General features: G+C 40.2%; 1 protein-coding gene across 2 annotated transcripts in view; it reads right to left on the minus strand.

The window, feature by feature from the left end:
- Positions 1-15,932, minus strand: part of Larp4b (La ribonucleoprotein 4B) — an 87,486-nt gene that overhangs the window by 20,740 nt on the left and 50,814 nt on the right. For both annotated transcript variants that reach the window (XM_052727574.1, XM_052727573.1), the window contains exons 6-11: positions 11,074-11,152; positions 9,387-9,523; positions 6,675-6,778; positions 4,139-4,249; positions 2,956-3,009; positions 2,659-2,868 (exon numbers count right to left, since the gene is read on the minus strand). In XM_052727574.1, coding sequence (XP_052583534.1) covers positions 2,659-2,868; positions 2,956-3,009; positions 4,139-4,249; positions 6,675-6,778; positions 9,387-9,523; positions 11,074-11,152 — 695 coding nt within the window. The remainder of the gene's footprint in view (positions 1-2,658; positions 2,869-2,955; positions 3,010-4,138; positions 4,250-6,674; positions 6,779-9,386; positions 9,524-11,073; positions 11,153-15,932) is intronic.

Raw genomic sequence — 15,932 nt, forward strand, 5'->3', positions numbered from 1 at the left:
TCTTCTTCCCCTCCTTCCCACGTTGGTCCCTCCCTCCAAACTAGAATTTCTTCCATTTTCATGTCTTTAAAGGAAAAAAGACCTTTATATCCCACATGTATGAGAGAAAACACATGGCATTTGTCTGAGTCTAGCATTATTTTGCTTAATGTGATGATCCATCCATTTTCCTGCAAATAATGTGATTGTGTTCTTCTTTATGTCTGAATAATATTCCATTGTGTGTATATCTATATCTATATCTGTATCTAATCTATACACATACCCTTTACCTACTCACTCACTGACAGGCACCTAAGGGGATTCTCAAACCCGGCCACTGTGTATAGTGCCACAATGAAGATAAATGTGTGGATATCTCTGTCTGTAGATTTTTATTCCACTGGATGTATGCCATCAGTGTTATAACTAGATTCTATGACAATTCAACTTTTATTTATTTTTTTGCAGAATCTACATACTGATTTCCATAGTGGCTAAACTAATTTACATCCCCAGCAACCGTGTACAAGGAATCCTTTTTCCCTGCACCCTCACCAGTATGTCAGCATGTCATTTATCTCCTTTATGATAGATGGAATCTTAATGTAAGTTTTTACTTGCATTTATTTCATGGTTAAGAAAGTTGAGCAATTTTTCATTTATATATAAATTGGTCATATGTTGTATTTCCTCTTAAAAATTTTACTATTATGAGAGATATAATCTATAATTGGGGGGTATATGTGCCCCAGTACACATATGAAGGTCATAGAGATCGTAAAGTCAGTTATCTCCTTCTGAATGTCACGCATTTTGAAGCTCAGACTTGTGCTGCCCTCCCGGCTTGTGCAAGTGCTGAAACCCATCACTGGCCCATTGGCTCTGCTTTCAGAGCTGTCTGTCTGACTGACTGGCCACCTCCGAATTTGTTTTTCTGCTGTTGAATTTTTTAGTTCCTTGTGTATTTAGGTATTAAGCCTTTGTTGGATGAATATGGTAAAGGTTTTCTCCCAGTACAGGCTGTCTCTACCATGACAATTGCTTCTTTGCTGTGTAGCTTTTAAATGTGACAGAACACTGTTTGTCCAGTCTTGCTGTTGTGTCCTGAGTCACTGGAGTCCTACTTACACAGTCTTTACCTATGTCTCCCTGGATTTTCCTCTGGCCAGTTCAAAGTTTTGGAGATAGACATAATTTTGAAATTTAGGTATTGATATAGCAAGCATTTTTTATTGCAGTGGTTCTAGAACTGGGTAAGTGGGAGGGGAGTGTTATGGGCCTCACTGAGAACTCCTTTATAACTCTGCTTATCCTGCACATGCCTAGAGGGTAACCTTTAAAAATGGAGTATGCTCTCATTTCTTAACTCAAACATTCTAGATTACTTCCTACATGATCCAGGTCAAAGTCCATGTGTTTAGGGACTCTCAAGAGGGCAACTTAACCACCCCTGTCCCCAGCCATCTGCTCTACTCAGAAATAAAAGTTCATCTGTAGTGACCTGGGTGCTTCTGCACACACAATCTATTCACAGAGCTTCCTTTCTTTGACCCTTCTCATAAGTTCACAAGAAAACCTGATAAAGGGACAGCACAACAATCCTTGCTGTTAAGTTTAATGATACTTTCTATTTGTACCTATTTTTGCAGTAACAGCTCCTGGGCATACTCATCTTTTCACAGACATTTATCTTTACATTTCAGTATCTAACAGGATCCACATTTCCAAGTCTGAACAACTCTGTCTCAAGTTCCCTCTTTTCCATACCTCCACTGCTTGCCTGCCAGTGAGTGGTATTGTCTCTACATGACAGGTGGCTAGCACTCAGACACATGATCCTGAGCACCCTCTACTTGTTCTCTGATCTGGTCCACAGCCACATCTGGACACGAACTCTTTCAAAGTTAATACCTTTATTTCTGCATTCTGTCCACTACCTTCTATGCATCCTACTGTTTTAGCTTTTATTACATCAAAATCTGATATATAAACCTACAGACATGAATTAACCCTCCCTTTGTAACCTGGACCTCACTTTCAAGGAATTTACCATACAAGGTCGATTTTCTTGTGTCCTACCTCACTAAATCAATGATTCCAAACCAGAACCCAAGTTCCCTAGCATCCCGAGAGCAAAGCTGGAGAAAAATGACCGCACTCATTACGAACTTAGGATTCCACACACAGACCTTAACAAAGGCCAAAAATTAATCATGTTACCTAACCCTAAGGTGGGTATGAGAACCAAAATGTTTTTTTGAGACAGACAGCATGCATCCTGCTTTCCTAGACTGTTAGGAACCTATTGAAATACCTCTTTCTTTAAGATAGACCCCCTCATGTCATGTCCCATGTCTGTTCAGGACACCAGTTAGACTCTAACTGGTAGAGGCTTTACAGCACCGTGTCTCAGAAAAAGGAAATGCCAGCAGGGGTGGGAGTTGGGGAGAGAGGCAAAGATCACAGCATCCAAGTTTTTCATTGCACAGTACTCTATCTTCATTGCCTAATTAAATTTAAAATCTATACCATAACCCCACGGTCTGGATACTAAGCAAACTGTAGGCACATGACTCTCTTATTAGACCAGGATTTTAAACTTTCAAAGTATCTAGTACAGTATCTAAAAATGTGAATCTGTTATGTAAATTTAAAAAACTAAAGAAAAAGGCTTACCAAGGGTGGATCGAGATAACTATGTGTTGCTGACCATGTCTGAGGGGCAATCAGGCCGTACAGAGGGAACTGCTGCTGGGGACTGTACACTGGAGGTAAGTAAAAGGATGTAGCATAACGTTGCTGTGTGTAAAGGTTCATGTCCAGAGGTCTAAATCCATTCTTTGGCAAAAATGTGTTTATCGCTATTGCCTTTGCTTTTATCCGTGCCTGTTTGGAGACATTTAAGTTCCAATTAGAACATAGAAGAATGCTGATCAGACAATAAAGAAGCTATAAGCAAGTGGTCTTGCTTACCTTAATTGGCTTTCCTTGAAAAGTTCTGACTTCTTCCCGAAGGTATTTGTAAGCCTAAGGGTAAAATCATCCAAAATACCATTTTGCTAACTTTATAAGTTAACTCTACAGCTCAAATAATCACATGTATGGTTGACTATAGCTGACAGGATCCAAGAGTGATTGATTCCTGACCCTCTTTCAGACACAAATCCCTAAAAATACCCTTATTATGGTACCTGCACCCCAAATTATTATAAAATATTTAAATATAATTTTATAAGTACTAATAAATACCACATGAGCATCCCCAAGCCAGAAGCTAAGACTCCTGATCTAGAAACAAAAAAGGAATACTGCCTCCCTCATATTAATCCCAATTTGAAACTGGGATTGTGTAGTGCAGAGAAAGGAGTGACTGAAAGGAGAGAAAGACTGAAATATTGGAGTCATTATTACTATGTAGCTTCCATGTTTATCTGCAAATTAAATCTTTATCAAGCCCCCACTTCATGCAGAAGTTCCTCTATGCTCACCTACCCGATTCACTGGGCAGGCCATAAGGCCACAAAGCACAGTGCTTCTTCCCTTCTGGCCTTTCAAATTTTTGTGTTTTTTCTTCTAACCCTCTGATCTAACATTTCTAACATTTTATACTTGTTAGTATGTTTCCCCTAAATCAGACACCTCTTCTAAGAGCCCAAAACTTCTCAATACCTTTGAAAGTACCTTGCCACAAAATGGATGCTCCTCACAGGTCAGGGTTAGGTACAAATTTCCCCATTTTGCAAACAAAATTTTTCTCTTCTCTGATATGAGACCAGATATGACTTCTTGAGACTGCTAACTCACAGTACACTTAAGAAGTAATGTGTCAGGGGCTGAAGAGATGGCTCAGAGGTTAAGAGCACTGACTGCTCTTCCAGAGGTCCTGAGTTCAATTCCCAGCAACCACATGGTGGCTCACAACCACCTGTAATGAGATCTGGTGCCCTCTTCTGGCCTGCAGTCACATATGCTGTATACATAATAAATAAATAAATCTTTAAAGAAGTAATGTGTCATACTTTTAGTAATGCTACAGAGATATACCTGTGGGTTCCTACCAGTCAGTTTTCTCTGCACTTAACCTCAATGTCCTAACTTCTGCTCTGCACTGGTGGTGAACTATGCACTTCACAGGCTGGGAGAGAAATGCACTTACCTGCTGTGCATCAGCTTCTGTTTCAAAGGTAATAAACCAATTATCATTATAGGCAAATTCACAGTTTATAAATTTTGGTAAATTATCTCCTTTAAATAGTGCTTCTACTTCCTACAGGAAACAAAGAAGTTAGAAATTAGTCCTCACTTATGCTACTTTTGGTCCTCATCAAATTAGGAGGAAAATTTACTCTTATGCTATGATGGACCTCTAACCTTCTTTCAGAAACACTGCAGGGAGCACCCACAGGATCACATGCCACAGACAAAGAAGTCATTACTGACAGCTTTCCCTACTCACAAGGAACTGAAACTAATATGAACAGTAGGGGCTGGGATGTGACTGGCTTGGAAGCATGCTTTGCCTAGCACACAAGAAGTCCTGGGTTTGATCCCCAATACCACATAAACTGAGGATCAAGGTACATGTCTGTAATTCTAGCACTCAAGGTGGAAGCAGAACAATCAAGCTCAGGGTCATCCTCAGCTACATAAAAGAGTTCAGGGCCAGCTCGGATACAGGACTCCTTCCTTAACAGAAGAGGATAGAGGAGGGGAGGGAGGCAAGGGGGGAGGAAGAAAACGGTTTTATCAGCAGGCTGATAAATACACAATTTTATTTTAAAAGACAGTTTGAAAAACGAAAATATTAGCTGAATTTTTGTTTCTGGCCAAGGTGAACTAGATTTACTGTCCCAAATAACACAAGTAAAAAGTACAAAGATAAAACATGTGCTATAAGGTTTTCCAGACACCTGTCATCTGTAGGATAGGAGAGAGAGCCTTCCCTGAGAGAACATGAATAGAGTGGGTCAACAGTGCCCAGGGTTTCCGGGTCCCAGGATGGGCAAGTCTCCAGAGCTTTGTGGACGGTTCTCTCTAGGCCGCTGGCCAGAAATAAAACTAGAGTGGTCAGGGAGAATAGCCTCCAGCCAGCTCACCGAGCAGCTGGAGTGGCGAACCCTCAACTCAGAGAACAGCAGGCAAGTGAACGAGAGTGTGCCCATAGGAAGGCTGTTCTGAGCCACTTCACAAATGTGCAGAAACCAAACTGGCACCAAACAATTTCCTGCCTGTGTTTTGGAGCTGGGCATCTTGCTGTTTGGCTCAGAATAGCCTTGGACTCCTGGGCTTAAATAACCCTTCCTGCTTTAGTCTTGAGTAGCTGGGACTGCCAAGGATCTTAACTGAATCTCAGAATATCTATTAGAATTCAAAACTATTCAGTACCTAGTGAAGTAACAATCACACAGAGAAATAGAAAAGGTTGGGCTATAATGAGAAAGATCCATCAGATTAATCTTAAAATAAAACAAATGACAGTACTGGTAGACATGTGCACCAGAATAGTTACTGAATGTCCATTTCAAATGCTCAGAAAGGTAAAGCTTGAGAATGATAAACTACAAAGCTATGCCATAAGACAATCTATAATCAAACTGCTTAAACCAATATACAATCTTCTAAGAGCCAGAGAAAAAGATGTACAATATAGAGGAACAAAGAAAAAAAAACTGGCAGATTTTCTTCAGCAGAAACAATGTGGATTAGAAGAGAACAATGTGTTTAAAATACAGGAATCAAAAAAAAAAAAACTTCACCAATCCAGAAACTTTACCAAGCCAAAACAAACAAACAAACAAAATCCCAAAACCAAAACAAAATAACCCTTTAATGAGCTCCAAATCAGGATTCTCTCTAACATAGTAAAGTTGGAAAAAAAAATTTTCAGTACCAATATGTATACTGAAAGTGTGTACCACAAGATATCTCAAAGGAATCAGGCAAAAGGAAAAATGGAACCTGGCAGAAAGGCTAGATATAGGCTTGTCCAACCTTTAGACATTGCAACAAAGTACACAAAACAAACACATACACAAAAACCCATCCTATTTTAAGGAAGTTCACTATTTTGCGTCATATGGCATCCCTAGCTACCCCATGCTGCATGCAGCTGGTGGGCTGCAGGCTGGACAAGCCTGAAAGCACTAAAAATGGTAAATATTAGGGCCAATCATGGTGGCACATACCTATAATGCCAGCATTTAGGAGGCTGAGGCAGCAGGATCATGAGTCAAAGGTCAGCCTGGACTATATAATGAGACCTTGCCTCTAGAGAACCCAAACTAGACCAATCATCCAACAGAGAGACAAAACCCAAAAAAAAACCCAAGCCCAAACAAACAAGAACAACATATGCAAACAAAACAAACTGTGAAATGATAAAGATCCACATCATCCATCCTCCCCACCCATTACTCTTATTTTTTAAGGAATACATATCTAAACCCATTTCATTTTTTAATTTCTAACTATTGAAATATATAAACCCTATTATCTTTTTAAATTTAAATATACAGAGGAATCCTAAGACCAAAAGGCATGACAGTTATTCTTCCTACAAGTGAGTCACACTGTAATTATTAGTGTGTACATCCTGGGAAAAGGTGTTTGTGTATTTTTTTCTCAAATAAGCCCTATCAAAAACAGATGAAATACATATATAAACAGATGCCCCCAATAGAGGAATGACTTACTTCCACAGGAGTGGATTCAGATATTTCACGCAATATTACTATGCACCGGTTTTGATTTGGCCTTACTTTCTCTCCCTTCTCGTCTACTTGGACTAAAGGTAAAGCTGTGAGAGAAAAAAATAAATAAATGGTAAAGCACACATTATATGACACCCCAACAGGATGTCAACACTTATTACCCAACATATATTACATGATACTCTAAGAGAACGTAAGCACTCATTAACAAACACACCAGAGAAACTTGGACATTGGGCAAATTATTAAAATGTTCAAAACCAGCCAGGCGTTGGTAGCCCACGCCTTTAATCCCAGCACGTGGAAGGCAGAGGCAGGCGGATCTCTGTGAGTTCGAGGCCAGCCTGGTCTATAGAGCGAGATCCAGGACAGGCACCAAAACAACACAGAGAAACCCTGTCTCAAAATAAAACAAAACAAAACAAAAAGTTCAAAACCAACACAACTACTGAACTGTTTAAATCCATCTTGTATGTTAAATTTTCAGAAGGAAGAAACATGTAAATCTAAAAGGTCCTGCAAGAACTACCAAATATACACACAATGAGGTGGTGGTTGTAGATCAAACAGATCAAACAGACCAAATACTAAAAGACAGGGCTCATGGTTTTCTCCTTCCTACAGCAAAATCTGACAACTTTCATCAGTGATACTGGGGTGTGATACTAAGAATAACCCAAGAGACTTAGTGTAGTAGAGTATAGACAGATATAGATCGGATGGAATCAAACCCAGCTACACTCCCCAAGTCTGTATTCTAAATGGCAATCTGGAAAGTAAACTACTGCCTTGGGAAATGTCATATAATGCTTCAAATTTCTACTGATAATTACGCTTACCAGTTCTTTAGCTTTTGGTGTAAGGATAAAAAAGTGAAAAAAATTTTACTTGTGATTAGAAAATCCAATTAAAAGGTTGGCAAAATGGCTCAATCAGGTAAAGGCACTAGGTGTTTAAGCCCACTGACTTGAGATCAATCCCCATAACTCATGGAAAATCAAATGCAGATGTTGCCCTGACCTCCATGTGACACCATGGCACATACTCCCCCCCGCCATCATACACACACACACACACACACACACACACACACACACACACACACGGTAAATTTTTAAAAATGCCTTTTAAATCCAATTAAGTTCTAAAGGAAGATATCAATCTTTTAATATTACTGTTAAGTTCAATGCACAGAAGAAAAATATTCTGAAACAACTGTCTCATCAATGCACAGGGACAGGACAATATAGACACACACACACACACACACACACACACACACACACACACACACAGGACAATATAGACACACACACACACACACACACACACACACAAAAAAAAAAAAAAAAAAAAAAAAAAAAAAGGCTGGTTGTTAAGAGAAATGAGACTTTAATTCAGACACAGCAATGTCTAATCATCCAAACGTTTGTAAGCAATATGGATGTGCTGGCTTGTGTGGCACACTGCACACCACATTCTCTGTGAAGAAGCCACTATACACATATACACCCGGTTCCAAGGAAGGGAATGGGAAAAAGCACTCACCTAGAATTTGTAGCTTGAGTACAGAAAATGAATTTTTGTTTTTTTGTTTTTCGAGACAGGGTTTCTCTGTGTAGCTTTGCGCCTGTCCTGGGACTCACTTGGTAGCCCATGCTGGCCTCGAACTCACAGAGATCCGCCTGGCTCTGCCTCCCGAGTGCTGGGATTAAAGGCGTGCGCCACCAGAAAATGAATTTTTATAATGAATAATAGTCTGATTTAAAAGGAAACCAACACATCACAGCAAAGTCTGTACAGAAAGCATCCCAAGGCCAGCAAAGGTCTGGGAGGAGCAGAGTTGTCCTTAGCCTCACTGTTGTGATGTTTCACCCATGTACCCATGTGTCAAAACTAACCGGCTACAACCTTTAAATACAGCGTTTGATGCCAATCACTCCTACAGTAAAGTTATTTAATTTCTTTCAAAAAAATAAACAAGCTGGGTGTTGGTGGTGCATGTCTTTAATCCCAGCACTTGGGAGGCAGAAAACGGTGGATCTCTGTGAGTTCAAGGCCAGCATGGTCTACAAAGTGAGAGAAACACTGTCTGGAAAAACAAAACAAAACAAAACAAAAACAAAAACTAGAAAAGGTGCTGAGGTCCCCAACATCAAGTAGGATACAAATAAACCACGATTTTGATACAAAAGAAAGGTAACACTTTACAGAGACTTGTATCCCTGAAGTGCCTGCAGACTTTCTATGGAGTATTTAAACATTCATGCTATGTGTCAACTTTCCAAGAAACAGCTTTATTCACAGTAGCTAAAGAAAAATCACAGCAATATTTCATCAAAACTTAAGCAACTAGTTGGAAAGAAGCCCATTTAGTAGCTAAACAAATATATTTGACTTCAAAAATGTCATTATTTATTTTAGCTTTCAATAATTTAGCAGCTGTCTTTAAAATAAAATTTCTAACGAAAAGATTCCTTTTCTCTTTCAATTAGCCTATAATCTGCTTGAAGTTTCGCTACAGGGGCAATCAATGCTCCTGTTACAGAGAGCTGGTCAGAAAAGAAAGGAGGCCAGAAAGTATCTCATTCACCCATATGTCTTATCTGATGGCTTCTGGTGAAAAGAAGGCTCATAATAAGAAAGATAATGTGAAGACAACAATCTTTGCACTTCCAATCGTCATCTACTTACATCTTAGCACTTCAACAATCAAATCCACATCAGTACTGAGTTTCTTGATATGGTCAAGGTTAGCTACCGTTGTAATTGGCACATACTGATCACTGTCCATCTGGGATATAAGGTACATGTCGCTAGCAAGATTCTCCCTGTTGAAAGAGAGCAAACTCTTTTAACTGATAGTTCTTTAAAAGAAGTTTCACCAGAGGCATGAATGTGGTGTGGGATAGCTTTGGGGTGAGAGCTGAGTCTAAACTCCATCTGGTATTTGCTCACTTGATGTAATCAAAATTAGCCAGTGGGGTAGTTTGTTTAAAATGCAGCTATAGCCAGGCATGATGGTACATGCCTTTACTCTCAGCACTTGGGAGGGCAGGCAAAGGTGGATCTCTCTCTTAATTGGAGGCCAGTCTGGTCTACAGAGCAAGTTCCAGGGCAGCCAGAGCTACACAGAGAAACCTTGTCTCAAAACACAAAACAAAGAAAGATACAGTTATGTCTCATTTTTGTTCTGGACAGTATTTGAGTAATTTATTAAAAGTGTACATTTTTTTTTTTTTTACAATAGGAAATCCAGCTAAATGAATAAGAAAGCTATAGGAAATATAAAAGGCCAGGAGAAAGTGCACCCATACAGTCTGGACACATGTTAGAGGCACTGCATCGGCTCTGGCTCTAGGCAGCCAGAGCTAACAAGAAGGAAACAGGATCAGCACTATTAGCCAGATCAGAAGGTACACCACTCCACCAGCAATTAGGACAAGATGCGCTGCTTCCTGGCATTTGAGTCAAAAAAAAATGTTTCCTGCAAATTCTCATGAGAAAGACTGTGTAATGTAACACACAAAGTCTCAAAACACCACAAAACTAAAATATAGTAAGGGGTTTCACAGGCCCTTCTACAGTGTCTCTCAGTGAAGGTCAAACAGTTAAGAGTTCAGTCAAAGAGACTAACTCACTTGAGAGGAAACTGCTTATCCCTTATCTCAGAGGGTGACACTTGTAGCTATTGGAGGGCTACACCAAGGTGTGTGAATAGCAGGGAGCTGTTCTTTGCAACTTGGGCACAAGATCTTTCATTTTTACACCATGACATGTGCTAAAACTCAATACTATACTAAGTTGTGATGAGAGGAAGGAAGAAAGAAGGTCCAGGCATTGACTGTTCCTTCATCTTAAATAGGACCTTTTGTCTTTTTGAGACCTTCATGAAACAGGTCCTCAGAGCTGCAGGGGACTTCACTTGTGGCTAGTTACCTACTTTCATACTCAAACCCATCCCATTGTCTATTAACTTAAAGGTTCTACTATATTTTTCAACAACAAAAATGTTGTTTAAGGGAAACAAAACCTAAATGTACCTAAATGTGAGCACTATATAAATAAAACAGCCCCCTAAACATTGTTTTGGCCATTTATCTGAAGGCCTTATGGCAGACTGATTCATGGCATATTGTGCATATGCAAGAATCCATCGTGAAACAGAAGCCTAGACAATCATCACCAAAATGGATCTGAGGCAAACTCTTGGGGGTCCCTGGCCTGAGGGTCACCACAGTTCTTTACAGCACTTTTGATGAATAGACAGATATGAAATTAGTTATTCATAAACATTCTACTATGAAAACTCACATATGTAACCAATAACCAGTGTACTACAAAAGATATTAGGCATTAGAAAAATTACTAAAAGCCTTACCTAGATAAGCAGAATTCCAATGTTTTTTTAAGTACTTCTCGGGGGTCTTCCTGGCTTTCTGGTTGAGACTCATTTCCTCCTATATAGAAGTAATAAACAACTCAGGAAAAAAAAATTGCTTAAAATTTACCAAGCAGGTAATTCAGTACAGCATTCCAGTGTTTTTGCCTGCATATACACACAATAGTATGAAAAGTGCTATTTTCCCCACTAGAAAAAAGTAAACCATGAAAAAAAAAAATCACTTCCCCTAAGAAAGTTGAGCAAACAATGATTAAACTTCATTAACAGAGTCTAGCAGTGACTCTGTCATCACAAAATAGTAGGCACAAGCTTCCTTGGTGTCTTGTCTGACCTCAAAAAGGACTTTTTAGGTAACAGACAAGAACACTGACTGACTCTAAATAACAGTAAAATATAAAGAAAGAATCAGAACAAAGAAAAGATAAATACAGCTGGGCGGTGGTGGCGCACGCCTTTAATCCCAGCACTTGGGTGGCAGAGGCAGGTGGATCTCTGTGAGTTCGAGGGCAGCCTGGGCTACAGAGTGAGTTCCAGGACAGGCTTCAAAGTTATACACATAGAAACCCTGTCTCGAAAAACCAAAAAAAGATAAACACAGGTGAAACCTAACCACCGCAGAGGAAACAACGGAAGTTTGGAGATTGCTGACACACAGGCCTTCTGAACTAGGCTCTATGGGAGAGTTTTAAATTTGCCTTCCAATTCCCAGCTAAAGAGACAAGCTAGAAACCATCTTATTAAAGAGTCCCCGTGAGAAGACACCAAAGAAGTCAGATTCTCAGACAAAAGCTCATTCTGCTCCAAAGGAAACAGTTCAGATGTTTGGTGGCAGTGTAGCTTATTTATGTGTATGGGGTCACAGTCATCAGCAGGAGAGGCAGGGCCTCTGGCAGAGTAAAGCCAAGTTTGGGCTGAAGGCCCCTGACGCCCTTCGCACTCAGGACATCTTATGAACTAGACTTAATATCACAGAGATGAAAGGCATTGGAAGAGTGTTCGTACGTAAGTCAGCCAAGCAAACACAAAAGACACTGTATCCTGAAAGTCAAGGTTAAACACCATGAAGAGGCAACGTCAAAGTAGGAGAATTTAGAACAGTTTACAACAGTGTTATACTGAGTTTTTCCACAAAATCCATTTTCACTAGCAGAAAGAAACCAAACTGCTAAAACAACCAAGGAACTAAACAAGACCGTGAGACTTGAAAGTGAAGACATGACTTGTCAATCCCTGATCTGGAGACTTGCCCTGGTTATCTCATTTAAACTCACATTCCATTCTCCCCACTGAAGAGATATTTACTTGTTACAGGAACTGTGAATTCAGCCTAAATGAAGCAAGGCCCCTGCCTTCAAGAGTCCAACATTCCATTGAGAGAGGCAGACAATGGACAGCTATAAAGGAGCCACTGCCAGCATAATGAGACTGAAGCGACCCAGAGGAAAACAGCCTGGGCAAGGGGCCAGAGCAGCATGGTGCTGCCCCACATGGAAGGTGAGGAAAATGGAAGTTAAGTTCCAGGCAAAGGCCCTGAGAGGCAAAGTCAACAGACAGTAAGGAGGCTGGCAAAACTGAGGAGTAAAGGAACTCAGGAAAAAAGAAAGTCAAAAAATGAAGCTTGTGTGAGTCACACCAAGGAGGCTGCTTGAATTTTAATTTGAATGTGACTGGGAACCAATTTGGGGGTGACATTTTGGAAAGACCACCGTGGTTCCAAGTGAAGTCACAGCAGTATAATCAGGAGGCTAACACAATCACTGAGGGCAGACCATCATTCAGCACTCAAACCATAGTGTATTGAAGCCAAGTAAGAAAGACAAAAGACCTGCCACTTAGCCCCAGGGCATTCCAACCTTCATCTGAAGCAATAGGAAAGCCGGTGGCTGCAGAGCTGCATCTGGTGGCTCATAATGACTATCACGGATATATATGTGAAGTAAGCTGTGGGAGATGGGGGGGGTGGGGTAGGAAGAGAAGGAAACTATTTAGTGGTATGAAGGATTCACCAACTAAAAATGACATAGGGGACTGAGGAGATAGTTTCGTTGGTATGTGCTTGTTGTGTGAGCATATAAGGACTTGAGTTCAACTCCTACACCCATGTAACTAAGCTAAATGTGATGGTACACATTTGTAATCCCAATATTAGCTGGGAGAGGGGCTGGGACAGAGACAGGTAGCTCCTTGGAGCTTATTAGCCAACAACTACTCCAGCCCAATCAATAAGCCCCAGATCCCACTGAGAGACCTGGTATGCCTCCTGAGGAACTACACTAGAGTTGGCTTCTAGTCATATGTATACATGTACAACACATGCACACACACATATTCACATACACACATTCATTCACACACAGACAAAAAAACTGATATTTTCTAAACCAGAGTGAGATATAGCTCATGGGTAAAGTGCTTCCAAGATGTTAGAGACGCAAGGTTCATTCACTAGTATCACAAGGAGGGGAAAAAAAGGGGGGGGGGGGGTAAACAAAAAAACAAACCAAAACCCAAAACAGACCTGGCCAGAATAAGGTTTTTAAAGAGCTGGATAAATGCAATTCTCGAACTGTAAGGACAACCACGAGCCTTGAAGAGATTCAGGAAGGACGGATCAGGAGTCTGGGATACTGGGACAGTTGGCACAGAACACTATTCTTTCTGAAGGACCGAGCTGAAGGGACAGAGGTGTGCTATGTAAGCACGAGGGAAACCGATCTAGCAGTGCAGGACGTTCATGACCATTCAGCAAGTCAGCAGTAGAGACAGAGAAGTGCTCATATGAGGACAGGCTGCTGGACTGAGTGACATCAGTGAGACTCCAAATGACTTACCACCAGCAAGATGCAGCTCTAGGGACTGAGATTATTTTCTTTTTAAAAATAACAAACATAAAAAATAAATAAAATAAATGAAACATTAATTTCCTAGGTATGTATGAGCCACTCCTCAACCCTAACTACAGAACTGTTAAGAAATCAATGTGACTTCAGCAGGTAATCAAGGTCAACAACCACAATGTTAAGTTTCTTTCACTGTCACCAAGTGTATATATACTCTTGTCACATGATAAAAATGAGCTTTATCTTTATGGACTTCTCCCTACTCCAAATATAAACATGGTGATGGGAATTACATCAGAAGACTTTCAAACAGTATCACAGAACACATAGCTGCTCCTCCTCAAAACTGTTGAGATTACCAAAAACAAGTAAGTCTGAGAACTGTTAAGAGTCAGGAGCCCAAGTAACATAATGACTAAATGTCAAGGCAAGATCCTGCACAGGAAAAAAGACATTAGGTAAAATGTGTCACTACTCACTTAGGTCTGTGGTAAATACATCACATAAGATGAGAACAGAAAAGAGTAGATGTGAGGTGTAGTTCCTTCTGAGGGCAACTGCTGTCAAGGTGGACAGTGTGCTCTGACATACTTGACAATGGGGCTTTCCCGCTTCCTTTAGCCAGAAGCACAAGAAGTCTCTAACGGTCTGAGGCCCTGTGTAAGCTCTAGGTAAAATTCATCTAACAGTGCCAATCCTATGACTAGGCTTCCAGGAGTTTTAAACTCTCGTCGGTGCAGCCTGAGTCTCTAGAAATTTACCAACCACAGTTCAGGTTTCCTACTGTGGCTCTGGCTCCTAAAGACAGAGCTCTCTATTCACCTCTCTGTACACTTCTCTAGTTAGCCTTGAGCTTACTCTTCTTCCTAGAGCCAAGGGCATTGCAGACATGTTAGTTCCGGAGCCCTCAGTTGTGGCACCGGAAGCTCAAGCATCCTCATGTCCACAGACATCCTCAGTGCTGCTGTGTCTACTTGCTCAGGTTCTTAGTGGGCGGTTTTGCTGAGTTTTGTTGGGTGCAAGTCCTTACCAGATATGTGATTACAGATACTGCCTCTGTTTGCAATGGCAATTTAAAATGTTTATATAGCTGGATTTATGAAGTTTTTCTCCTACTGGTCTTCCTTTACAGGTCATACACAAGAAATCTTAATAAGATTATGCAAGTTTTCTTTTATTTTATTGCTTAAGGTTTTTTTGTTTAATCTATGATCACTTGAAATTAATTTTTTATGTATGGTATCAAACATGAATGAGGTTGTTTTTATTTCTAGTATATGGCTATACCACTCTTCCAGTGTAAGCTGTTGAAATGCTATCCTTTCTTCTGCCTCTACAATTCTGTCAAGGTAATACTGGCATAATGACAGAGCAATACACAAAAATAGATGAAAGACCTAGAAATAAATCATGTGTGTGGTCAAATGATCTTTAACAAGGATGCTAAGGCTGTTGAAAGGGGAAAGGCAGTCTTTTCCACAGTGCTGAGAAAACTCAGTATCTATATGCAGAAAGAATGAAATGGTTTGGAGGTGGGCTGGAGTGATGACTCAGAGGTTAAGAGTACATGCTGCTCTTGTAGAGAACCAGAGGTCAGTTCTCAGCACCCATGTCAGGTGCCTCCCAACTGCCTGTAACTCCAGGGAATCCAATGCCCTATTTTAGCCTCTGTGGGTACCTATACACATGTCCATATGCACATACACATAAAAAAAGAATGAAAGGGACAGCATAGCCTTATAATGTGTAAAAAAAAACAAAACCATAAAACTCCTAGATGAAAGCAAAACATAAATAAAAAAAAAAACCCTTCAGAATATTGGACTCTACCTTATTACAGATGCCATAGCAAAGCCCAGGATACAAAAGAGAAAACAGATAAACTGCACTTCATAAAAATTAGACACTTTGTACACCAACTATCAACTAAGTAAAGCAACCCACACACACACACACACACACACACACACAAAAAAAAAAAAAAAAACGGGAAAA

This window comes from Peromyscus californicus, unplaced genomic scaffold (genome assembly GCF_007827085.1).
Source record: "Peromyscus californicus insignis strain IS unplaced genomic scaffold, ASM782708v3 Scaffold_8__1_contigs__length_139910024, whole genome shotgun sequence".
NCBI classification, from domain to species: Eukaryota; Metazoa; Chordata; class Mammalia; order Rodentia; family Cricetidae; genus Peromyscus; species Peromyscus californicus.